Source organism: Pollicipes pollicipes, unplaced genomic scaffold, assembly GCF_011947565.3.
Source record: "Pollicipes pollicipes isolate AB1234 unplaced genomic scaffold, Ppol_2.1 Scaffold_4295;HRSCAF=5057_pilon_pilon_pilon, whole genome shotgun sequence".
In the NCBI taxonomy this organism is placed as follows: domain Eukaryota; kingdom Metazoa; phylum Arthropoda; class Thecostraca; order Pollicipedomorpha; family Pollicipedidae; genus Pollicipes; species Pollicipes pollicipes.
Window position 1 is genome coordinate 40,795 of NW_023596461.1, and position 27,055 is coordinate 67,849.

The following is a 27,055-nucleotide window of genomic DNA, read 5'->3' on the forward strand; positions in this document are numbered from 1 at the left end:
TCTTAGGTCAATGACCCTTCCTGACCTCCAAGAAGTCAATGGAATATGTATAATGCGGTTCCTGCTGTCAATAGATTCGAAATGAGCACCAGAATCTATTCCATACGGCAAGTCCTAGAGTAATAAATCAGGTTGGTGTTGACCTTGGTCTGACCTTCACACCTGATCTTTGGTCAACGTTATTTTCTCATTCAATATTTGTGGGGCCTTGGAAAGCGTCTCAGAGATGTATGGCTTCGTCAAACACTTCGTCTCTGTATCAGATTGGACGATTTCCTAGAAATTGCCTTCGCTGAAACCATGGCCTGACTTTGACCTGCCATAGGTCATTGGCCTTGCAAGGTACGTTTAAATTTTGTATTGCAAACGATCCGTTATTCAATTGTCTACAGCTATGCACAATTTTGCGTGGCTACGCTGTGCCGTTCGGAAACCATTCTGGAAAAACCTTCGGGGGTCAATTTGACCCCCACCCCCACCCCAGCGCGTGTTAAGATGTACACCAAGGTTACAGCTGTCCGCAAATAAAATAATTGCAGTCATATCCGTAGCTGGTACAGTATGAGAAAGCACAGAGTAGAGACTGATGCAACTTTTCCTCCGCCCTACCCTTTCCCTACGGTCTACCGCCCATGCATATATATGTCAGCAGGTAATGTCATTTTCACCACCGAGCTGCAGTCGAAGCCACTCACTGTATCCGCCCAAGAAGAACACTGTCTCATTGGCGGGGAGTGCGCGCGTCCACATGGCCACCTCGTCGAACTCACAGTCGCACATGTGGTGGAAGTCCCGCCGCGAGGCTGTTCGATGGCAACCCACCTGGAGGTGGACGTGACGTCACGACACCAGCGGGTCTGCACTCTGTGCTCGTGATCATCGGTTTCGAGCCGCGGGACTGAACACCAGTCGCACATAATTTGAGTTCGCACGTTTTGCTCGGCCAAACTGTATAATAACACATGGGCCACGCATGACTTAAAAAAAACAAACTGTATGGTAACACGTGGGCTACCCTTCTCGTCACCATCTCTACCACCACCCCTCTTGTCCCCGCAGTGCGAGAACCTCCCCTCCTCAGTAGTGCGAGAGTGGCCTGGCGCCGCTACTGACCATGACCTCGACGGGGTCAAGGACACTGCCGGCAGCCGGCGCCGTCTTCGGGAAGACGGCGTGAGCCTCCGTCTTGTTGTTGATGTAGAGCTGCAGACCCGCAAGGCTTCCATTTACAGCGTCCAATGGGGCGTCGGACCTCCAGCGCACGCCTGGCCAAGTTGGATGATGTCACGATCACTGCGGAACGCTCGCACACCGCAGGCGGCAGCGTGGAAGAGCGCGAAACTCGCTCGATTCCGTTTCAGCCAAACCGGGGAAGATCCTGATGTAGTGATGACGGCGGTGGCAACTTGGGAGATAAGGCGATCTACACCTTTTTCAAAAACTTCCATGTGCAATTCGTTTTCAAGGGGGAAGCGTACGGGTGGCGAGTACCCCTAACAAACGTGTATGTGAATTTACCCTCCCCATACAAGGCGGTTCAGAGGTTCCAAGAAGCCTCAGAAATCACTCCCAAACTGTTTTGAGCGCGAAGCCAAGATTTGGGGGAGCTGAGCTGACATTATTTTCACACACGTGAAATTTGAGGTTTTATTATCTCTTCCGCCAGGTTGTACCAATGACATGTTGCTGAAGACTTAGAAAACGCCTATTTCTCCAGAGAAATACACTTCAGGGAGGTTTTGTATCTATATTTTCTTTTCCATCTTGTTCTGAAGTGCATTATTAGCGTTTCTGTGGCCTGCGTAGGGTAAGGTCATCCAAAATAAGTTGTGGCGAGGGCAAGCCTGCCACAATCAGAATATTTGCTGGTACCCAAATTTCAAGTAGAGCCTGTGAACGATGCAGGCAATTTGGCTGGCTGAACTTCGGTATGCATTCGCAGGCACTTTCGCCGAAGTCGATTTCCCTCGATTCCACGCAAATCCGTCGATTTCAGAGCTGACTCTAGCTTCACCAGCCGTGCAGCACAGGCTTGTTGGGCATTTCCTACGCGTTGCAGCGTGGCCCGATGCACGCCACGACATGAATACGAGCGGCTCAGGTCCGCAAGTGAGTCCCACGAATATAACAATTACAGTCGGCTTCAGAATCACAGCAAAGAGGTGTCACGCCATGGTCACTGGTCCAAGAGAGAGCACAAGAGATTCGCACGCCGAAGGAGTCGAGTCTGACTCTCAGCTCTCACCGACGTTGTTCCATGTGTTGTTCCGCACTCGGCCGTTGACGCTGGCTTTCCAGTACTCTGAGCCGGTCGACACCAGTGCGGTCAGTCTGTGTCTGTCCAGATAGAGTGCGATGCCAGGCGAGCCGGCGTCGTCACCGCCTGCGAGCCGAGGAGACCGAAGAGCTAATGTGGGCTACACACCTGTCCTGAATGGATACAGCCCTGATCTGAATGACTACAGACCTGAGCTGAATCGCTACGGACCCGAGCTGAATGGCTGCGGGTCTGAGCTGAAGGGATACGGACCTGAGCTGAATGGCTACGGACCTGAGCTGAATCGGTAGGGACCTGAGCTGAATGGCTGCGGGTCTGAGCTGAAGGGATACGGACCTGAGCTGAATGACTACAGACCTGAGCTGAATGGCTACGGACCTGAGCTGAATCGGTACGGACCTGAGCTGAATGGCTGCGGGTCTGAGCTGAAGGGATACGGACCTGAGCTGAATGGCTACGGACCTGAGCTGAATCGGTACGGACCTGAGCTGAATGGCTGCGGGTCTGAGCTGAAGGGATACGGACCTGAGCTGAAGGGATACGGACCTGAGCTGAATGGCTGCGGACCTGAGCTGAGCGGGCACGAGCCTGAACTGAATGAGCCAGGGCCACATCTGACTGGCTACGCACCTGAGCTGAGTGGGTATGGACCAGAGCTGGATGGGTGAGAACGGGAGTCGATTGGGTGTGGATCGGAGCTGAGTGGGTATGGACCAGAGCTGGATGGGTGAGGACGGGAGTCGATTGGGTGTGGATCGGAGCTGAGTGGGAACGGACCGGAACTGAGACTAGACCGGGACTGTTGTTGCACTGCAAGACTAAACTATAACATACAATCGACACATCGGGTGGCCGCCTAATGTCTTACAGTGGGACTCAAAACAAGACACGCATGACGCGTCCACAGCAAATTCTGCGGACTTCCATAGCGAACACAAATCGCACACTTAATTCTGTCCGCGGGGATAAACGTGCAAACAAGGCCATGCACTGAGTATCACATCTTCGCACCGGTTCACACGACGGCCGGTATGAGGGCAGACAATGGGGGAGCAAACGCCTGGAGTCGTGCTTACCCGAGCTGAGCAGGTAACGTCTCCTCGGTGTCTCTCCAGATGACTCCTGCGCCTCGGTGTCGAACATGGATTCGGTGTCTTCCAGCTCCAGTCTCACCCAAAGACTAAACGAGAAGCCCTCGGTGCAGTCGGCGGGGTTCCTGGCACAGGGGTCGCGCTTGGAAGCCCAGCCGGTGTGGGTCATGCACTGCGGAAGGGAGCGTACGTCGGCTTGATGGTCACGGGACAGTCTCCCGCGACCGCGGCTGCTACCGCCCGGTGTCCTCGTGTTGCGGAGACACCCGCGGCAGCCGATCGCCATCAATCTGCAGTGGAGTGAACTTGAGCCGGAGAGTTCGGGGGAGGAAACTTTCAGATGCGTCAAATCTCCTTGGAACAGGCTGTCCCGACCACTCCATCGATGGGAAGCGGTTTGCACGATGCATGACTTATCCAAGCATTTTCCGCTTCAGTTTTTGTCAGCGAAGGGAGTGGCAGCTCAACAGTGAGGCAAACAAGGTTGAGCACGCTGGGGAGCGGGTGAAGGCTCGTGAGTTAGTGGACATAACACTCGCTATAAGAGCCATGGCAGCGGGATGGGGCTCCCCGGGCCTCCCCGGGCCTCCCCGGGCCTCCCCGGGCCTGTCTCAAGACCCTCAAACGGCTGACTCTCAGTCCGGCGGAGCAGTCCACGGGAGCTGCCGAGACGATGCGGGAAACGGATGGACTGACCCCGGAGCCGAAGAGCTTGAGCGAGCTTGAGAAGCCGGGCGGGCCGTTGGCAGTCTTGAAGCTGCCGGTGCCGGCCGTGGACGTCATGTTGACTTCGATCGAGCCCCAGTAGTAGTTGGTCGTGGCCGGGTATCTCGGGTCTGTCGGTCGGCGCAGGCTCGGCGTCAGAGGCCGGTCTCGCTCGCACAGGCCGTGCCACCAGACCCGGTCACCGTCGCCCGTCGACCCGCCGCCGTGCATGTGGCGCCGGACCCAGGCCCCGGGCCTCGGTCACAGCCGCCACTGAACGGTGATCGCCAAACGCCGCACTTACGAGTAGGTAGCATTGTGACTGAACATGGCGCATTTTTGTGACGTTATCGTAGCCCGTTCTTCAGGGTAAATGCGCTTCATCACTACGCGATTGTCCCCTAGCGTCGGTACGGCAGGTGACACACCTGTATCTGGTCGAATATATTTTTGGGATGGAAGAAGAGCTTGTTAAAGGATGAATCACGCTAATTTTTCACTTTCTGTTGAAAGCCATGTATAATTAAAAGTAAAAATACGGCCTAAGGTAGAACCTAACTCCCCTCTTGATTGCGACGGCTGCTGACAGCGGTAACAGCTGTTAACGTGTTCTCAGACAGCTGCTGGGTGCTCGTGCGAGCGTACGCTTGGCTCGAGACACCGCCAAACCCTGACAGACGATGGCACCGAGCCAGACATACAGTGAGCTGGACGCAGCCAGACATACAGTGAACTGGACGCAGCATCGCGCGCAACACCCACCGTAGTTAAGTGGAGGTTCCATGGTGATCTCGCCAGGCGGCAGCACCGTCGGATAAACTATGCACAGAGCCAAAACATGTCAAGTTAGCTGAGACGCACTTGGTGGGACACATCATGCCACTGCTAGTGGGAGATGGAAAGGGCAAGGATAAAGGATGACCAATCACGCCGGCGCACTCCTTCACATACACCAGCACCCCCACGGACCCGTACAGGCACGCACACACACTCAACCACGAGTGGCTCTCTCGCACGCCTCCATACGCTGAGCCGAGGGGAGCCGCCGGCTCCTGTCGGCCGCCCCCTGTCATCTGAGGGGCAGGCCTCGGCGCCGCTCGCCTGCCTCTGCCTAGGTCCAGCCTAGGTCCAGCTAGGTCCTGCCTAGGTCACAGCTCTGTCTCAGGTCGCAGTCGGCAGGCGAGGGACTGAAATGAGAACAAAGAAGACTGTGGGAGACGTGATGCATGTGTGCGGCGGCAGCTCTGTGTAAGGTAGAGCGACGAGTGCGCAGGCAGCGCGCTCTCCAAAATGGGGTTCTCTCGTAATTCGGCTCACTTTTTTCTCAGTGGTGGGGAAAGGGGGTCAACTAAATTTTGGAGGAGAGGTATGGGGCCTCTTCAGCTGAATAGGAAACTACGTGCATGCATCAACATCACGAACGGCATTATTATTCAGATTATCGTCCTCATCTGGCGTTGGTATGTAAACAACGTTTCAGTCAGTTCATTCTCCGACCTTCTTCAGTTGTTATTGGGCCCTGAGAGCGACTGGATGGTGTTTGAATTTCCGCCATTTACGACGACACGAATGGCTCCTTGGTATTCCCTGGAATCGAATAAAAGTCTACTGATAACGAGTTTAGCGTTCTACCAGGAACCAGGAAATACCGGGCATTCCGGAAAGGACCCGTCCTTGCCGGTTAGCTCATTGGTAGAACGCTGGACTCGTAATCAGAAGAACCGAGTTAGAATTACGTCAATACCAAGAACGAAATTCAGGCTGCGACTGTAACACAATAAACACGCGCGATAGTCCGAACAATTATTCCATCTGCGGTCTCCAAGTTCACGGCCATGGGGCCCTCAGTTCGAGTCATTCACGTCCAAGAAGCAGAGTGAAGTCGTTTAATGCCGACATCACCTACCATGACCGAACTGTGTTATTGTATGACTCACACATATACGGCAAGCGTTTTGGCACTGAAATGTACGCAATAGCAATGTCATGGTAAACGATCCGACAGTGCCTGCTATTTTCACGGAATCCCCAGACTTAACCTGACGTTGCTTCGACCGCACATGACCTTACGGATGTAATTACCACTTCAGTAGCTTGGCTTCAGGGTGCAATGCTTTGCGGATAATTATAATTTAATATTTAAAACGCGACTGCTTGGCAGTTGGAACATATCAAACTACCGCCTAAGAAACACCGCGGACGCTCGTCTAAGGTGGTGACGCGTCGCAAAGGCACAAAAACGTTCCCAGTGTTGCACGCCGTCGTAGAGTCCTGGCTTTCTGCTTCCTGTCGCGCAATATCACAGCACAGTACGCCGCAGCTGAGGCACATGACGTTATCACTCAGTGGCCTGGCTTCGTGGATATTAGAAAATATTTTACACCACAAAGCTTGGCAAAATTATTAAAGCCCACACAATAAAATGACACTTTATCGAAATCACTATGTAGCAGCCTTTTGCATGATCTGCGTTCCACTTGCACTTGTACAACACCCTTATCACACAAAAATACACAAAAAGCTCACAGCGTTATCTGACACAGAGCGTGACTCACACGTCTGACAAAGAAGATCTCTCGGCGAACAGTACCCGGCCGCCAGCTGGACGCCCCTCGGACCCTCCGACGTCAGGCGGATCAGCCGGGCAGAGGAGACTTCTCGGCGAGCGGTACCGGGCCGCCGCGTGCCGCCGCCTCACCCCGCCCGCCGTCTCTCCCGCGGACAACATGGGTGGCGGCGCGGGCGGCGGGCCGGTCCGGCGCGGCGGTGCGCGCCGGCCGTCGTCCGGTCGCCGGGGCAGCGGTACAACAGACCGGCGGCGTCGCGCTGCCGCCGGCGGTCTCCCGGACACCGACGTCAACACGGCTGGCCGACGTAACCGAGCCGCGGGCCTGAGCAGCCCACTGACGGTACCCGGCCCGGGCCGGCTCACAGAGACGTGGCCTGACCGGCCCCGCCTGACCTGCGGAAACCTTGGGATCTTAACACTGCCTGGCCCGCGGGAGCCCGCTCTCACCGGTCCGCTGCCTGACAGAAACATCAGGTGTGGTCCTGCACCCTGCCCCAACCCCACCGTCGGGAGGATTATGAACCCTGCTAAAAAAGGATTGCTCTGAAAAGCCACGGAGGTGTAAAATGAACTCCAGAGGTCAACTAGGTCACACACGGTCTCTTCACTCCATTGCGAGTTCTACGGAGATGTTCAGGGACCTTTGTTCGTACTGAGACCACTATGTGACGCTCGAGAACTTATAATGAGCTTGGGGGGAGGAGGTTAAATACATCTGGCATGACAATATGATTCAAAAGCGGTTTTACTTATGATCTAGCGCACAAATATGTGGTGAGCGGTGTACATGTCGTGATGTGCCGAGCAAAAGGTACTTTGCAGGCGTGGAGCACCATGCGGGGTCGTCAGCTCCATGCGTTCGAGGCAGGACCGAGCCTGGAGAGCGATGCTTCTCCGCGCGGAGCACCATGCGGGGTCGTCAGCTCTATGCGTTCGAGGCAGGACCGAGCCTGGAGAGCGATGCTTCTCCGCTAGAAAGCCGAAGTCATGTAACCAACTCCTGCCGAAACCCGGAACTGAGACCCGGGCACTCGCGCGGGCCGTTAAACGTCATATCGGTCACCAAACAATGACAATTATGACCGAGGGGCTTGGCGCTCCTGCGGGCTTTACAGTCATGATGTAGTCACAACTGCCCTGCGCTCACCATCATGACTGGTGGCAAGGTAGCACTGTTTTTTTTAAGTCGGGCTGACGTTGAACCAAGCAGAAACATCCCGGCACAACACAACATGGCACAGGGTTACTCGGTTCAGCACAACGTGGCCATTAGAACATATACGGGAGTTGACCTCGGCACGTGGTATCCTTGAGATCGGTAGAGCGCGTGATGCGCAAGCTGACTGACTGACTGGGAAGGATGCAATCACGACATCGGGAGGAAGGCAGACCACTGTTCTTTATTCCCGCCAGCGGACAAAGCAATGCGTTCTCGGTAACCCCGACAGGCGGGCAGACCACCGCTCCGTTCTGACCATGCCCGGCCGTCAGAACGCTGGCGTAGTCATGGGCGACAGGCGAAGCTCGGGTGTGAGAGCGCTGCCGGCAGGCAGAACACTGTTGTCCTCGTTATCACGAGTGAACGGAATGCTGCTGGGTGATAGTGAGAGGCCAGCACGGAAGTGTTTCGTAATCACGGCTAGCGGATAAAGCATTGCATCATTTTCACTCACGGCCGTTTAACAGGGCACTGCTGTCTTCGTCATCACCACCGGCGGAAGAACGTACATTCTGTGAACGACAAGCCATCTTGAAGTGCGGCCTTCCGGTCGGCAAATGCATGCGACTTGCTCCTCTATTTCATAGCCAGTATGTAATACTGGAAGGAATGCATGGAGTTCGATGCGCGCGTTGTACGTCCTGGATCGATAGCCTGACAGGCGAGTCACGACAGACCTGTCGAGGCTGGACTGTCGCAGAGGGCAGCGATGACACCGTCGATGAGGACTTGGCGTTCGCCTGTGAAAAGGCATGGGTGCTGAACACGGCTGGGGAACTTGACACGCAATCAAAACACCGTTAAAGTGAAACACTGTTCATCATTTTTCATAATTGGAAGACCAGTTTCTGATTCAAAGTACCCTGATTTCTTTCTGGGAAATAATACCATTCCAGGTCATGAAATCGGATGCGCTTTACAGGTCGATTGAACTCCTACCCATGTTTAGTAGGTGCGTAAACGTAAGCAGCATCAGTGCTGGTGTGCTGGTGGTGGGAAAGAAGCGACAGAAACAGATGTGGGACCGAAATCTGAAACAGCGCCTGTACCCAGCCATCACGTTGCATGTTTGGGTCCAAATCCACGTTTTCTTGCTGCTATTACAACTGCTGAGTTCGAGTCCGGATTCATCGTTGGCGTAAAACACGGATATGAAGTGGTCAGGATTCTGGACTCGAGTCGGGCATACCAGATCCGCACACATGTCTGTATCAGAATAAGATGCATGACATTCTGGTCACTGATCTAAAAAGCCAATTTGCGGAACGTGAAAGGAATAATTTCGCGTGGCAACCATTTGCAGATTTAAGTTAAAACCCAGAAAAAGGTTACTCGCAGCCAAAAACTACTCTAACGGTTTTTGTTGCAAAGCACGCAGTCAAATTCATCAGGTCACGTGGTTTCACAATGACAGATACAAGGCTAGGGCCTCAAATCCAAACAGATATGTGGGTCAAATCCAAACAGACAGCATGCCCTACATAGAAAATGGTTTGTGAGGCACTGGCTCTCACCACCGTTGTACAGGATGTTCTAACCGCTAAAGTTCATCATACATGATGCATTAATGGTGACATGAGCTGTGTGTGGTGCGACGGGTCTTAATCAGGGACAAATACCCGACTCGATTCATCACCGATCTGCATATTTCTGAAATAACTCACTTTACCTTCGACACCCAGCTACGCAGCCAGCTGAGTTTAATCAAGATGAGGTTCGTGGGATCATCTACAGACCAGATCGCTGCTGGACAAAACAGCTCAACGACGTCTCGGGTGAGGTGAGCGGCTGACGCCGCCGATTGGCGTGACGTGGCCGGTGGAAATCACGCCGGCGAAGTGACGCCGCCTCCTTTGCTGCCGCAGCGAGGCTCCAGCGAACACCGCGGAAGCGCGTCTCCGTCTCGGGCGCCGCGGCTAGATCCCAACGGAAGCAACCGGGGTTTGCCTCCTCCTGGGGCTGTCATAGCGACGCTCGGCGGAGACGTGCCACGCTGGCTCGTGGCTGAACAGAGCGCAGAAAACGTGGGACCCGCCACGGGGGACCTCGATGAAGCGGCGCCGTGGTGGCAGTCGTGCTCACCACGGCGGGCCTGGGCGACCTTCGGTGGAGACACGCACGGCTGTGCTCTGCGAGGTCACACCCAGGCGGCCCTCAGCCGAACAGCGCCACGCCGGCCCTCGACGGCGCCGGGTCCGCACCCCATCGTAGTCTGCGCCGACAGCCAGCCAGCGCTGACCTCTGACCCCTGTCCGGGCCTCTCGCTGGGAGCATTGAGCTGGGAGGCGCTCGCGTCCGTCGCAGCTGGCGGTCGTCGCTTCCGCCTCTGCTTAGGAACATGGCGCTGGGTGGTCCAGTAGTCCACGAAGCGCTCCGACTAAGGAGGCATCGACTCGACCTCACCCCGATGGCAGCGGAGCGACCTATAGGTCACTACCGGCCACGTGTTGAGCCGTCTATGCTTGTCTGAATGCGAATGTGTGTTTGAATGCGGGTAAATGACTGCGCGTCGCGTTGTTTTCTGTGTGACTTGATGATTGGTAGCCACTGTAGCAGCGAACGTGCAACGACATCAGTACTTGCAAACATACAGACAAGACCAATCGGCGTGGCGAACATCACCAGGACAGAGGAGCCTGCGCACAGTCTTCAAATGGCTTTGGACGTTGATCTACGCCGGCGCATGACAGCTCTTAGGTCGACGTCTGCCGTTTTGCAAAATACTATTCGATGCCAAGTGCTGCAAATGAATGCCTCAAAGACATATCACTTACCTTGCAGTAAGTATCGCGCGTGCTGTACGCAAGTGGTTTTTAGTGACCTACCAGTCTCGTTCGAAAAAGGGGCATAATGGTCGAATGGCTGGCCCCTTCGACCTCAAAGAGGGGGGGGGGGGTTGTGACTTGTTTGAAAGGGGTTGTTTCACCTCATGAAACTGTCTGAGCTCGAGCGTCGGTTACGCCATTACCTCTGACCGCTGATATGGCCACTGCTGTCGTCGGTGCCTTTGAAAAGGGCGCACGACGACGTGCGTTTCGTTCGTTTTACAACCGAGCGGTACAAAACCTGTCTAGAAAAGGCATTAACCCAGGCAACCTCAGACGACGAACGTAAGGGTTAAATGTTCAACGCGCAGCATTGTCGGAAGCCGTGGCGCCTGAATGTGGCTGCTTAAGGACTTTGTGAACGTCTGCTCGCGTTTTGCGGCGTCCTAGCTGGGGCCCTGGCGATGCCAGGGCAGTGAAGGAATGTGAGCCGCAAGGAAATATCGAGAGAGTTGTATTGGTTTTATAATCGTAAACTGACCTCACTTTGTCTTGGATACTGGTATTTGTCTTCGTTTTTGACAGGGAGGACACGCTCCAATGATACCGTCAGCAGCAGGTCATTTGCAGAAGCGATGCATTCAGAGCGATCTACAGAGGCAAACACTGCTTTAGAAAGTGTGCGTTTATCGCGGCTTCCGCTACCGGTTCGTGTGCTATGACAGGCCAGCAACGGAGCTTCCCATTCATTATATAACAAGCCATGTTAAACACTACTTTAGAAAATGTGCGTTTATGGTCGGCTTCCGCCGCCGGTTGTTGTGCTATGACAGGCCGAGCAACGGAGCTTCCCATTCATTATATAACAAGCCATGTTGAACACATCTACAACCGCCTCATTACTGCACGCCGAGTAAATGGTTGTGCTGTTGTTATGTGACTAAATGGCGCTGTGGGCGTTTCAAATGATGCTTTTGAACTTACCTGGCCTTACTGCAAGAACATATGGTGCCCCCGCCCCCTTAATGCATAACCATGGGCGCACTATACATCTATGGCGAAGATTAAGTTAGTGTCACTAGATGACTGACTTCAAATGTCTGTCAACATGTTGCTTGATGTTTCCCTCATCATGTACCCTTTCACAACACCAGCCCACGCCATTCCTGTGAACGTCACCCCAAGATGTTCAATGACAGCTTAGCAGGTTCATTCAGGGTGAGCACAGATTGGGAAGCTCCCTTTTCTCGAGATATCGACCCGAACCTAGGAACCTGGGTAAATGGATCCAAATTTTGAAGAAAAAAATTGTGGCTATGGATACCCTCTTCAATAATGTAATGAAATTTACAAGTCACAACTGCTTTTAGCACAAAAGCGATGAAAATGCGTTTTTGTTGCTTGCTCCGCAAGACCGTCACCATTTGGCAGCAATTTACACATATGGTATGTGTATAATGTGAAGATTACATGGAAAACGTAGGTAAGGCAAATGCACGTATCGGAAATATACGAGCGAAAATAATCGTACCCAAATGCTCGTTGTCACAAATGTTTGTAGCGTAGCCGTTCGTCAACGCTAGTGTACGCAGGCATAGTGCAGATGCTCTTATCCCAGATGTTAGCAATCGCGAACATTCGTGAAAACATATGCACGCATCCTAATGGTTCGTACGCGCCTATCCGTCCGTAAAGCAGATGTGAACTCTCAGGATGCATGAAAACATTTGTGCAGCATGTGCTCTTTGCTCGCAATGTCGGTCAACAAACGAATGGAGTGAATGCAAGTCATAAAAAGATTGGGCGAGCTAGGTTGTGTACCTGGTATTATAACCGTGACTAGCTACATAGATAGCGATGTAACGGTCATTGACTACCCACAGAATTACATGGGGTCATTTGACTTAAGAGTGCGTACAGGTTTGCTCGGCTTGCCTAGGCTTTGGTAACGGCGAAATTTGAGCAAATACATTGACAGCGACTGTCTGTCTGTCTGCCTGTCCGTCTGTCGGTCTGTCTGCTGTGTAAGCAGGCACATCTTTAGTCCCGACACATATCAGACGGCTGCACAGATTGCCAAGAAATTTTCACAAATGACGAATTCAATCTTTGGGAAGATCCACGAGATGTATTCGTGTGGTCCGAATCTGGCGTCAATGCACTCTCAGCTTTGCCGGCTAATATGTTCCATATTCCGAACCGCACCACCTGACATGAAATTCCTCTCTCATGTCATTTTTCCTCTAAGTGTGCTAAGCTTAGCCATACGAACAATTTCGTCTGCGATGATCCGCGATGCGAACATTAGCACCGATGAACGAAAGCGGAATAAAATGTGTATTTCTTGCACGAACCTTTACGAAAAGGAGTGGAAGTTCGGAGTGCTTGCACTGCGTTGAGAGATGTAGGTGTATTCGACATCCGGCCAGAGGCGTCATCTCGCATTCGAACAATGACACCGGCATGGCAGGCTCACACCTGGGGTGGGCTAAAAAAGATTCAATGTACCGTCCATGGGCCTTGAACAGAAAGCACCAACACCTACGCACTGCCCATGATTAATCCCCTGCTATCTTGCAAGGCTGGCGACAATTCAATCGATTTCAACGTTTGCCTCCAGCTGCGGATCGGCTTCAGTTCAAGGGCGGCGACGGTGGGCAGCTGCTGACCGCGTGCGCCGCGCGCGCCGAGCCGCGCAGTCGTCAGCTGGCGCGGCGCGGAGCGAGGCCCGGGCGCGGAGCGAGGCCCGGGCGCGGAGCGAGGCCCGGCGCGGAGCGAGGCCCGGCGCGGAGCGAGGCCCGGCGCGGAGCGAGGCCCGGGCGCGGAGCGAGGCCCGGGCGCGGAGCGGGGCCCGGCGCGGAGCGAGGCCCGGGCGCGGAACGAGGCCCGGACGCGGAGCGAGGCCCGGCGCGCCGTCCGCCGGCCTTGGCGACGTGCCCGTCGGCTGGAGCAGATCGACCGGCCAGTTCAGTGTTATGCCGACCGGTCGCAGGTCGGCCTTAGCGATGGATCGATCATGCCGCGGTGCCCTCGACTGCTGTCAAGGGGACGGGGTCGCGGCGCGCCGCCCGCCAAAGCAACGGGCCGCTGATGAGGACGATGCATCGCGCTCCACGCAACAACGGAAGGCCGGTCCCGACGTTGTACGCTGGGCAGCTTCGATGTCGGGTCATGTGTGTTATGCGTTAAGTTGCGAATTTCGCGGGTGTCTATCAGAGAGCTTTAAAAGGGACGGCAGGTCAGGTTCGCAGTGGCTGTGCTTCGCTGTCCACACACGAGTAAATGCATTACTGTTTTCCGAACCCGAGAGACTGGAGTGCATCATCCGGGAGAAAGACGCATTCGAGAAATTATGCTTTGTTTGGCCTGGCGTCTTCCGCAGGGCAGGATCGATGTTTTTGTGTGTTGAAAATGCCTCCCCGCAGACTGCCTTCAGCCAGAGCGCAACAAACGTGAAAGCAAGGCTGAGAATGCGCCTCTGCATCCTGCCCCTCCTTTTACGGCAGGTGCTTCCTGGGCCCGCCGCGGAGCAGTACTGCCAAGCCAAAGGCAAACACGGGAAGTAGCGCTGGAAAACGGCGCGAAGGCCAGGGCAGCAGATAACAGCTGGACCACATCACAGCAACTGCATGCCATCTTCCGTCACTCGGACATGGGCCTCATCATTATCGCGTCTCTGTCAGCTCATCCGCGAATGCCGCCGGCTGCGACGGACAGCCTGCCATGAAAGTCCGTCATGACGGCCAGCGTCGCTACCATCAGACCGTGGCGACACAGACTGGTGACCGGTATGTTAGCAACGGTGACCGAGTCGGGCCGCGGTCAGCGCGACAAATGACGACGCAACGGCGTAGCCAGGATTTTGTTAGGGGTGGTGAGGGGTGGAGTTCATTGAATATGCATCACGCCGGTTTTCAGCTTGCTGTCGGGAACCGTCTAAGGTGAAAAATGAAAATCATGACTTGAAATGCGCCCGGATGGCCGGTCGAATATCCTTTGCTCGGGTGAGGTTTAATTTAACCCCCTGAGATCTCAGAAACTGAGAGAGCTAGGGACACCAAAACCACAAAATGTGTTGGTCTGTATGTGAGCTCACGTACGTTAAATTCTAAGATATCAAGGTTATAACCTTTGGGTCATTTAAGGTCAAACAAAGCCAAACTCAAGGCAAGTATCATAAGTGCCTTCTGAACCTAGATACCGAGCAAAAGTTCACGTGTACTCATTTAAGGCCAGTGACTTTATTAAGCCTTTCGCAGGACATGGTCAACAAAATCATGCAAGACTGCTCTGATTTTACATTTGATTAAACATTAAAGATTACGCCCGCCAGGAAGGTCCTAAAAACAACATGTTGCCCAGATCATTTCAGGTCAGTGACATAGTCTGGCCTTTAACAGGTCTATGTAAGATGCATAGTGCGGTTCCTGACATTCGTAACTTCGAAATGAACACTACAAACTAGCTCATACAGTTAGCTGTAGAGTAATAAAGCAGGTTGGTTTTGACCTGTCTGACCTTCATGTTCGACGTCAGCAGAATCTGTCCACTGTTTACACCCACGTCAATGGAATTTGTCCATTCAATGGTTGTGTTGCCTCAGAAACTATCTCAGAGATTCATGGCTTTGTCCAGCACTTCGTTGTTCCATCAGATTGAACGATTCCCTAGAAATTGTCTTCGCTGAATTCGTGGCCTGATTTTGACTAGCCGTAGGTTGGCGACCTTGCAAGGTACATCTAGATTCTTAAAACCAAACGATCCACTATCCAGCTGTCTACAGTTATGCAAAATTTGCAGAAATAATTACGGAAAAAACTTTGAAGGATCAAAGTTACCGCACAAGAGCGTGTGTGAAAGGGAATGTTCCAGGTTTTAAGATATTGAAGCAAGCATAAGATATGACGAAATAAGCTCACTTATGACTATTGATGTACTTTCAAATGTAAAACACTGCTCTTAACAAAACAGCTTTTCTTTGTAGTAAATATTCAAGTAAATACGCTTCCAATGCATCATTGTTTGGTTACGTCATCGTACCTTACATAACTGCACCAAATGATTTTCAAGCTGGTTATTTCAGCTCAAAACCCCATACCATTGTGCGGTACTCTCTTTAAGGTGAGGAGCTGTACCCTCAGATGCCTCCCTTGCCTGCACCCCTACGACGACCGTGACGACCGTCCATGAACCCCGCCGCTTGTGAAACCCAGCGCGCCACCATCGTCACGTGACGGCCAATGTGCTGCCGGCGCAGACAGAGGTCATCCGCACTATCGGCGACGGTGCGACAGTAGCGCTGGTTCAATCCCAATTGGTTTGTGCTTAGAAACCACATTGGGGCAACATTATGGAAACTGCGTCTCCTCGCCGTAAAAGCGTACGGGAATTACGTGAGCAACAGCGTATTGGCAGTGCTGAGAGAAACCACCGTCGGTCCAGGTGTTTATCTAGCATCAATACTCCAAAGCGTTGGCTGAATAGTAAATCGGCCTTTTCTTCTCTACCGTAAAAAAACGAACTGCAAGAATTGATCAGCACCTAACAGGTGAAAACAGAGACCGACCAGTCCTAATAAAATCATGCAAAACGAACCACCCCGACTTGGTCCAATGTGAACAGAAAGATAGGACAGCGTTGTCGCCTATTGCATGCATTGACATTCTTCAGGATTCTCAAGCTCTGGAATGCCCTAATTAGCGGCCAAAATGTCTCTTCCGCAGGGTCTGCGAAGTACGGTTAAGGTTCACGCATCCCATTTTTGTAAAAGGTTGTTTTTTAAATAGATTGCTATATAACCTACTTAAAAATCTACAAAAAGAGGCTGCGTAATAGTCTATTTTAAGATAGGTTGGTTTGGTAGAATGGGCTGATGACGAAAGCAGAGACACGGGCAAAAAGCACGACCCGTGTGTGCACGAGGAGAAAATCGTCTTTGACTTGTGCCCATGTTCTTGGCACGTCTAGACATCTTTTGGACGTGAAACATCTACCAGCGTCGCCAACAGCAAGGGCGTCATACACAATATGTGACACAGGCTGATACATCTATAATGTATTGTAATGCATCGATACATAATGGACAACAGAGTTACTACGATAAAATGGTCGTAAGACAGTCAGCACCACCAGTACACTACAAAGAACTACTGCAGATAAACTGTGCCATCTAGTCCACATATTTTCAAAATATTGGAGGCACCACACCTTAGCATAAGCCCAGAAACGAAAGCACGGTTAAGGCTTGAGGAACAAGCAAACTAGTGACGCATCAGTTGTCTCTATCAAATATGCATTCAAATTTAGCTTGGCGGGCATCTGAGATGCGCAACGAAAAAACGGGTGGTTTCAGGAAATGATAACTGAGCGCTTTAAAATTGAATGGACATTTCTTCTTACTTTCATAACCATAGGGTTAAACACAACCACACGAAATGATGCGGAGGAAACCTCGGCAAACTCCTTGAATGCGTTGTCCGATAGATCACCAGCAACTAACAGAAACCGTACCACTATCTCTACCTAACGCAGCACGAAATAGACACAAATACCATCCAGCACCGTCACCAAGAAACAGTTCTAACCCGCTGCGCTACGCCCGGCTGGCTTCCTGAAAACAGCTGGACAGAGGAGCAGCTGCCGACGCCATGGCGACGATGAGCCGGCGGCGGCGCCAGTCCACAGGCAGACGACCCGCTCTGCGGCGGCGCTGCGCGGAGCCGATCCGGGCGCCACTGACGCTGCGCACGCCGCGCCCGGTCCGGCGGGCGGCCGCGCCGCCAGCGCCGCTGGCCGCTGCACTAGGCGATGACGAACATGTCCGGGGTGCTGGCGCACGCCATCTGAGCCCGCTCCACGGTGCCCGGGGCGTCTGTGGGCCCAGAGAGGCGCAGCAGGTCAGACGACACGGGACGCCGCTGCACCCCACACGCAGAGCAGCTGAGCGGGTGTGGAGGACACGGTGTGGAAAGCCGAGCGGCAGACACATCTTTCACTGAAATTTGCGTAATTTTAGCAGTTTCTGGGGGAGAGATGTTGGTTCGGAGTTTTGCCACAACTAGCTTTTTCTCGGCGTTCTCCGCCCGTGCAGCTGAGTCCAAACTTGACGCTTCCTTAGTGTTACACACTACAAGAACACGGGTGGCCAGGCCCACGCGGCTAGCCCCCACCGCGCCCTCAACATAGGCTCAACCGTACAGTGCAAATAAACCCAAGGGCACACCATGAACCCGGTCCACCTACCAAAATGATAGGAAAAATGAAAAGGTGGGAAAAAAGGACAGCGGATACATGCGCAAAATAGCAAAAGCTCTTCAAAGACTTGAGGGGACTCGGCTGGACTGAAGTCCGGGAGAGCGGCGTTTCATGCATTAGCCACACAAACTAGTCACCCATAACACCGGTCGGCCTACAGCAGGAGCGCCCCCGACCCTGGCGTCCCGACACGTACCGAAGTCGAACCAGTCCGTATGGCCAGCGTCGCGGCGCGCGCTAGCGACGGCCTCTTGCAGTGCGAACAGGCACACGCTGGTCATGCAGAGCGGCGGCTCGCCGGTGGCTGTGGGGAGCAAACACACCGGCCATGGTTACCAGCATCGGTCACAAACACTGCGGCAGCTCGCCGATGGCTGTGGGGAGCAAACACACCGGCCATGGTTACCAGCATCGGTCACAAACACTGCGGCAGCTCGCCGTTGGCTGTGGGGGCAGACACATCGGCCATGGTCACAACATCGGTCACAAACACTGGTCAAACACTGCGACAGCTCGCCGGTGGCTATGGGGAGCAGACGCACCGGCCGTGGCCACCACTACCTGTCACAAACACTGCGGCAGCTCGCCGTTGGCTGTGGGGGGGGGGCAGACACATCGGCCATGGTCACAAACACCGGTCACAAACACTGGCCAAACACTGCGATAGCTCGCCGGTGGCTGTGGGGAGCAGACGCACCGGCCATGGCCACCACTACCTGTCACAAACACTGCGGCAGCTCGCCGATGGCTGTGGGGAGCAAACACACCGGCCATGGTTACCAACATCGGTCACGAACACTGCGGCAGCTCACCGATGGCTGAGGGGAGCAGACGCACCGGCCATGGCCACCACTACCTGTCACAAACACTGCGGCAGCTCGCCGATGGCTGTGGGGAGCAAACGCACCGGCCATGGTTACAAACACTGCGGCAGCTCGCCGATGGCTGTGGGGAGCAAACACACCGGCCATGGCTGCCAACATCGGTCACGAACACTGCGGCAGCTCACCGATGGCTATAGGGAGCAGACGCACCGGCCATGGCGACCACTACCTGTCACAAACACTGCGGCAGCTCGCCGGCGGCTATGGGGAGCAGACGCACCGGCCATGGCCACCACTACCTGTCACAAACACTGCGGCAGCTCGCCGATGGCTGTGGGGAGCAAACACACCGGCCATGGCTACCAACATCGGTCACAAACACTGCGGCAGCTCGCCGATGGCTGTGGGGACAAAGGCAACATGCTGAACATAGTTACAAACATACCGATCACGTTCACACTGATCAAGAAAGGGCGACTTGTCGGTAACCAAACGGGACAAACACAGACAAACACAGACACCGATCACAGACCATGGTCAAGCGCAGAGGGTACCCGTTCGCAAACGCTGCCGATGAGCATGTCGGTCAGGGTCACATACTCACTAGCCGAGGTCATAAACACAGTGGACATACTCACCAAAACACACCGGGCATATAAGGTCATCGATCGCTCATAAACGCCGATCATCGTGGGACGACGCGCCGGTCCTTAACGGCCGATGGACAGACAAGCACAAATACTTTTCATGCGCTGTGCTAGACGTCATCTCTCAAGCATCATTATAATACAGTCGCCGTCGCCAGCGTTATTTCTGCCTTCGATTCTCCGTATCATGCACCACCAGCAATCAAGCATCGAGAAGACACACATGCGATACAAGCCAATATTTTGATATTTTTGCCGGACGGAAGTTGTTTAACAGGTGGACTAAAACAGTAGGTCGCGGTGAATAGAAACCGAAAAAATTTGTTGGGGTTGTTGGAATTTCTTCCCACACAAATTTTGTTTCAAAAACTGATAACAGCCCCTGTTAACAAATCACACTAACATTTGCATACCTTTGGAATTGAAGATGCCGATCTCGTTCTTGTTATTCTTCAGTAATTTCACTCGGAAGTCTCGTGGAATGTCCTTCAGAGTCGGCACGTAGTAGTTCTGACCAATTGGAGTGTGTCACAAAAAAGCTGACATTCCAAGCACTACAGCCTGTACAAGTCTCTACTACAAACATAGTGTATGTAGATCTACGAAAAAGCATGTGACATATGATAACCCGTATTATACGCCATCCAGTGTGTTGCGCACGCCCTACGTCCTGCGCACCTTTTTAAGTGCCAGAGCCATCTGTGGGCCCCAGAGCTCGATACACAGCATGCATGCAGCGCCCGGATATTGCGTCCACCACAACATTAGTGCCGTGTGTTGATTTCGCTTCAGCCACGATATACAGGCACACAGCTGGCGGTTTGTAAGGACATTGCATGAACTCGTAAGATGAATTAAGTAGAGAGTTACGACAGAACTGTCTTCCCTACGTTCCATTACACTTCAACCAGTCAATATATGGAACACACAAGGACGTTCGGCAACCCAAAGCAAACATCCAGGTTGACTGCAATAGCGTCTCATACTTGAACGCGTTGTCGCAACAATACACAAATAGCAGAGACTATCTGGGACGGGGGGAGGGGAGGAGGGCAGAGAGACAGATGGGGCCAACATCATTTCTCAACGTCGCCAGCCCCGGCCACCAGCGCCGCGGCGCGGACCACCCACCCATGTCCTGTTGGTCAGTCGGCGGCCGGTCTCGACGTCGAAGCGGTGCCGCTCAGTCAGGAACAGGCCCATGCCCATGACGAAAGCGCCCTCGGCCTGGCCGATGTCGATCAGGGGCGACAGCGCCTGGCCGGCGTCCTCGTACAGGTCCAGGCGGCGCACGCAGCTCTCGCCCGTCAGCACGTCCAGCTCCAGCTCGGCGGCCGTCAGGCCGAACACGCTGTAGGTCTGCGACTTGCGGCGGGACCTGGCGGCGCGGGGAAGGTCAGGTCAGGTCAGGCCGGGTCAGGTCAGGTCAGGTCGGGTCAGGTCGGGTCGGGTCAGGTCGGGTCGGGTCGGATCAGGTCGGGTCAGACTCAAGACGGGTGGCCAGGGGCGCTGTCAGAATTTTGGATGTTGGAGGTCAATTAACATTTATAAGAAAACTGAAGGAGCCGTCTACGTGCTTAAATCTAAAAAATGCGGCATTAGGGGGTGGGGCACCCATCCCTCTCCGGGTGCGCTTGTGCGTATGTCTCGTGAGTTGCGGAAGCAGTTCATGAGGCGGGCCAGATCAGGTCGGACTTAACATGTGCGTCAGGTCACACTGAACCTGCTGACAAGGGTCAGGTCAGGTCAAAAAGAGCGCGCTACAAGTCTTCATCTGATGTGAAAGGGGTAAGATCGGGTCAGGCCGAATACCACGCTCGCTTCCGGCCGTCCGAGAGGCCTGCAGACGCATCGGGTCAATCCAGGTCGGGTCAGGTCAGGTCAGGTCAAATTAAACCCAACGAGCTCTACGGCGTCCGTTTGCGGCTGTACCTAGCAGCACAGGTCAAATGAAATCGGGAACACAGATGACGGCAGCGCCCGGATTCATGTCAGGGTCAGTTTAGGCGGAGCCTTCCAGGCCCAGGCAAAGCAGATCAATACCACTGCGGACACTCCTGCCGCGCCAGCAGTCCCTCGACAACCGAAGTCTGCAGAGCGCACCAAATGGGCGATGAATGGAGTCTAAAAGGATGCGTGTGGCGTTGCATTTTCCTGTCACAAGATGTAACAGCCGAATTTCATTTAACAGACACAATATTCGTTGTTTGGGGGAGCAGGTGCGGGGGGAGTGGGAAGAGTTGGATTAGTTTTTACTCTGAGATCCCTCCTGCTAGAACTACTGAGGATAGGGCTAGTACTCTTGTATGTGCAGACAGCTGCAACCCTCAGCTTGTTATGCAGCAATGAAGTTTTGGAGAGCACGCATTCGTTTTTGGGGAAATGACTTAAAATGAACCCCTTTCAAATGAGACAACTTATCCCACCCCGGGTAAATTGCATCACATAGTGAGGAGATTACATTTTTGTATTTTTTCATAAAGTAAGCTGCGTCGCAAGCAGCCTGAATGCCCTACGATGTTTAGACCAAATGCGCTCGTCCGTGCTTCTTCGTAATTTGTCGTTATTGCGATATTACTAATGTTTGCCCTGTCTATCAGTGCTTGTTTTTCGACTACTGCCGCCTCGGTTTCGGCTGCTCGGTAGAAATTATGGATATGATTGACAGCGTGTCAGTTAATAGCATATCGTCGGTACATAATATCAACGATTCAACATGCCTACGCACACCTGATACAACACGTGCCACCCGACATCTTGGAAGAAAATGCGCACCAAACTGAAATCCTAGGTTAGCAGATGCCAAATGTTTTGCAGTATGTACGACAAGCGTACTTTCCCACTCCCCAGCAAAACATTCAGATTTGTGTGGTTATCCCGGACGCCCTTCATCTGCGCTGGGCCGGGGTCTGAGACAACCTGCGCCCAGCCCGGAAGGGGAGGTTGACTTTTCCCTGGGATCTCCAACTTCCAGACACCGCATAAGAAAAACCAAGACGCCGCTGTAAAGGTCTCGCCAAATGATGAAGAATGCACACAGATTTGTTTACCTTAGATCAAATGTAGGGTCATGAGGGGTCACCGAAGGTGATAAAAATGGTCGTCCTGATAGATGCAGTTAAAACCTATGTTAACACATCAAGACGGATATCAAGCGCACGAAAATGAGCCTTTCGAATGTAGGGAGTCCATTCCGACCATTTCTTTCCTCACAAGGGTCAGATCAGATCAGGTCATCGTTCAAGATTGGTCCGGCAGAAGCCTACAAAAACGAGTCTTTTCACAATGTGCTTCGAGTATATATTATTAGGTGTCGCTGCGGGCGAAAGTTTTTTAGATATACAAAGCGCACTTTAGGATGACCTTCAAGTCAGCTGAGGTCAACTAAGGTCAAATTTCTATACCATCCAAACGAAAAAATCGAAGTGCTAACCAGGCCTATATGAACAGTACAGTGCTTTTCTGTGATCAGAAATAGTGTACTGTACATCTACAGATACCCAAGATCGCATAGCTGTTGTGTAATCTTCGCAACATAATCAGAACAGGCCCATGAGCTCAGTATGTGTTTTGCAGAAGGCACCCACATAGAGATAGGTCATGACCTGGGTCAAGTTATGTGCCCTACGGTCATATGATTGATGTGCATGTGAGTTACTGTACATATGCTCTTTTTATGTTTCTCTTTGTTTTACTGTTACATGCACTATTCCTTACGTCTAAACACCAAACTTACATAAAAATACGCACAAATTTGCATTATTTACGGAAAATAGCAGAAATTGACCCGACTTCAGGTCACTGACCTCGCCTATTTCGAAAAACCTGCAATTAACAGACTGTGGGTACTATTATGTTCTATCTGTGAAGCAAGCTTGAACAATAATAAAATGACCCATTACAAAGTAATGTGTGATCAGTTTTTCAGAAGCTGACCTCATGGACTTGATCTAGGTCACTGTTCTTGATAGATCAAAATTTGAAATTTGCAAAAAGGATGCCAAATTAATTTACACCGATCGTTTAAGATCTCAGATTTACCCAACAGCACATTTTTCGCGGCTCAGACCAAGACGCGTGCACGTATACGGCCGGAAATATACTGAAAGGAAAGGTAATGGCCGCTGCGCATCAGCTCAGTGACCCAACACTGTCATTCGTTTCAGGCATTTGGAATAAATCGCCCTGATACTACTCGCACATGATACAACCCACACCGCTCTCCTCTACTGACCTCCATTACACAGGCCCTATACCTTTTGGTAGAAAGGCTGACCAAGGCCGGCATGCTCACATGGAGTGGGCGGCGAGATTGACCTGGACGGAGCACACTCACATCGAGTGGGCAGCGAGATTGACCTGGACGGAGCACACTCACATCGAGTGGGCAGCGAGATTGACCTGGACGGAGCACACTCACATCGAGTGGGCAGCGAGACTGACCTGGACGGAGCGCACTCACATCGAGTGAGCAGCGACATTGACCTAGACGGAACACACATCGAGTGGGCAGCGAGATTGACCTAGACGGAGCACACTCACATCGAGTGGGCAGCGAGATTGACCTAGACGGAACACACATCGAGTGGGCAGCGAGACTGACCTGGACGGAGTACACTCACATCGAATGGGCGGTGAGGTTGACCTGGGCGCTGGAGGCGTCGCTGACCACCCTCACCCAGGCCTTGTCCTCGCCCTGGAACGGCTTCAGGCGGGCTCGCAGCTCCTGACACGCCTCGTGCACGGCCTGTGGGTCACGGCGGGGCCGGCTACAGACCAGCAGGCAAATCCAGCCAAGGTATGGACAGCTGAGGTATGAGGAACGGTTGTGAGGCCTCGTGCGAGCGCGGAGCACTGTCAGACGCTCGCCATGCAATGGAGCATGGCGACCGGTCCTGTCATGACAGCAGCCCCCTGCCGTGAGAGGCGACCCCCTGCCGTGAGAGGCGACCCCCTGCCGTGAGAGGCGAGGTCATTATCAAGGTGATGTAGTAACGATCCCTCACGTTTCCTAGTGGAGCTGGCGCATGGATTGGTGATGTTGATACACATCACCCGGATATATTTGAATCTACGATTGCTGCATGGAAATCGTGCGGCTGCCATTCCCGGACAGTACAGGGTCCAACAGCAATTTCAAATAACTATCGCCTTAATATCTAGGACACGTCAGCAAGCCCGACAATCCTACGCACATGCGAAGCAACAAATACGGAACTAAGCTCCGGAGGCCGAGGCGCAGAGACTGACCATGCAGGTCATTTCACTGCCGATGCTGCCGCCGGTGGGAGACGGGTTGGGGCTGACCAAGTTGTTGCTCGGCTTCACGGCCACCATGTCCAAGGGCACGCCCAACTCGTAGGCGCACACCTGGGCCACCTGCAGAGGGAGCGGTGAGAAAACGGCAAGAGGGTGACAGGGATCACAGAGCTGCACAGTTACAGAGACAGCATGTCGAATGACACAGGATGCGATGAAAAAATGTCGGACACGAATGATCGACAGAACATCGGGGGGACGTGTATCGCCACAGGGATGTACACAGGCTGGTATGTCGAAAAAGAATATGATCAAACTGAAAAAAGAAAGAAAAATGTCGCTGTGGACGAACACTGAGATAGGAAGTGATGAAATTTTGAAATAAAGACGGGACGAAAATCGAGAGAAAGAAAGATCGGCGTAGTAAGCAAACGAAACTGGAACCACAATGAAATTAACTCGCAAATGATCGATTGGATAAATATCGACAGGAATGAGGCCCGTAAGGGACAATGGTGGAACGAAAACCTATGGATGAGATAATGTCCAACACAAACGAATGTAAAAATGAAACACAAAACGGATCGTGTTGGGCAACTCAGCTGCACCAATCCCAATCAGCAACAGGCTTTGATAACGAAATGAAAACGAACAGTTGGAGAACCTGTTATTAGAATTAATATCACAACGCTTAAGTTATATCATGGTCGCTTACAGCATGCCCACCATGTCTCTTACAACATGGTTAAAATGTGTGCTAAGATAAAGCCAGTTATGTTCGCGGTATTCAGAGCTGGGCCACAGCATTCGACGTAAGAACCCACATAACCTGACCTGCCGAGCCTTAGTCCAGCCGATCTTTATCCCGATTCTTAGAAAATGTAGCACTGTGAGTTGTGAGGCTTGTGCGTGGTCACACGCAGAATATCCACGAGATACGATCACAACAGCCAGATGTACAGCATCCATCCCTTCAGTTGACCTGCTGCCTTCGCACAGTGCGTACACACCAACCACCTACATGCCAGCTGACGTAGGCGGAAATGTTCTAGACCTACGCGTGACGCAAAGCTCTTTTACAGATACCCAACAGGGTCTACAAACACAACGTGCCAGAATCAGTGCATCTTGGAGTTGAATTCCTGGCCCATCTCCACACCATTCACCCACCTTGGTGTTGAGTCCCTGGCCCATCTCTATGCCGCCCACTGACACAACCACGGTGCCATCCGCGTCGTAGATAGACACGAGCGCGGGGTACTTGGCCCAGAGGTGGACTGGGTACCTCATCGGAAGGAGCGACAGCGCTCGCTTGCGCCACCGGTTCTCCTGCGTGAAAAGGACGCGTCAGCCGACGTAGGGCGGGTTTCATGCCAATGTCACAGGTGAAAACATCGTTTTCCACTGGTAGGTTGACCGCCGATGATATCGGTAGACGAATGTAAGGAACGTTTTCAAAAAAACGAAATTTAAGCCGAAATAACAGATCAGGGTGTAATTCCTAACCAGCTGTGAGAGCGGGGGCAACATCCCACCAACTCTCAGGAGAAAGTGGGCCACATCCGGCGACAACTCCGCATTTGGCAGACATGGAGGTACGTTCAGCCGTTTTCCGTTACTAATCCCTCATTGATCCTGCGAAACTACAGCCCGTAACAAATTACGTAACACCTGGAGCTGGCCCAAATAGGGCCACACCCAACCATATCCAACACGCATGTTTCCAGTGACACGCTCAGCTCAAGTCACGAACCCGATTGAACTTGCTGACGGCTGCTTTGCGAGCCTCGATGTCCGCCTCCGAGAACATCTCGTCGACCATCAGCTTGAACACGGTGTGGTCCCACTCCGAGCTGGCGCTCATCCTGCCAGCGGGCGGCCCCATCGCCCCGTCATCGGACTGATAATGACAGTGAACATCACTCAACGTAATGACGTCGACACCAACGTGATGACGTCAGGCACACTGCTACACGCAAACGTCATCGCACGGCACTTGAGCGCCCTGCTGTCTCCCGCCTTCCATTAGACGTGTCCTGATGTGCTCTCCAGAATACATGGACGGGTCACGTCCGATGTCTGTACATCCTCCAGTTCACATCTTGAACACCGTCTCCCTTGAGTGCCGTCACATCCTGAGCTCCATCCCTGGGTTAAGAGGTCCTCATGGTAGCGCGTGTCACGCTTTTGCGGGAAGGCGTGCACTCTTTGTATTCCCGTCTACATGAACGCCCTACTCACGGAAACTTTGTCTCCGGAGTGAAAAAGTTGACCTTCCGCAACTCCCAGGGGTCCATCTTGAGCTCGTGGGCGATCCGGTTCATCACGTGTTCGATGCCCGCTATGCCTTGGGTGGTACCTGCCCGGCAATGAACACGCGTAAACCGGCAGAACCGCACTGAAAACCGCTTTAACATAAGGCCTGACTGGCCTTGTTGAAGGCG

At 52.9% G+C, this 27,055-nt stretch overlaps 2 protein-coding genes across 2 annotated transcripts in view; both read right to left on the minus strand.

Moving 5' to 3' along the window:
• Positions 1-645: 645 nt before the first annotated feature.
• On the minus strand, positions 646-5,159 carry LOC119096474 (uncharacterized). Its single transcript, XM_037219391.1, has 6 exons — positions 4,837-5,159; positions 4,066-4,205; positions 3,355-3,541; positions 2,246-2,383; positions 1,114-1,265; positions 646-822 (listed from the first exon to the last, which is right to left on the minus strand). Exons 1-6 carry the CDS (start codon positions 4,856-4,858, stop codon positions 646-648), a joined length of 816 nt encoding a protein of 271 aa, XP_037075286.1. The 5' UTR covers positions 4,859-5,159.
• Positions 5,160-16,667: 11,508 nt separating this feature from the next.
• The window catches only part of LOC119096475 (indole-3-acetaldehyde oxidase-like), a 48,021-nt gene continuing 37,633 nt past the window's right edge, over positions 16,668-27,055 (minus strand). The window contains 9 exon segments of the mRNA XM_037219392.1: positions 16,668-17,498; positions 18,078-18,185; positions 19,766-19,862; positions 20,484-20,730; positions 23,975-24,099; positions 24,603-24,731; positions 25,782-25,940; positions 26,365-26,476; positions 26,853-26,970. Coding sequence (XP_037075287.1) covers positions 17,428-17,498; positions 18,078-18,185; positions 19,766-19,862; positions 20,484-20,730; positions 23,975-24,099; positions 24,603-24,731; positions 25,782-25,940; positions 26,365-26,476; positions 26,853-26,970 — 1,166 coding nt within the window. The 3' untranslated portion in view covers positions 16,668-17,427.

Bases quoted from the DNA above. Each gene is read 5' to 3' on its own strand.
- LOC119096474 (XM_037219391.1), bottom strand. From the start codon at position 4,858: ATGGAACCTCCACTTAACTACG. The intron at 2,384-3,354 runs GTAAGCACGACT...CTCGGCTCGCAG, and splicing joins ACGTTACCTGCTCAGCTCGG to GCGGTGACGACGCCGGCTCG. The intron at 823-1,113 runs GTCAGTAGCGGC...GTCCACCTCCAG, and splicing joins TTGACCCCGTCGAGGTCATG to GTGGGTTGCCATCGAACAGC.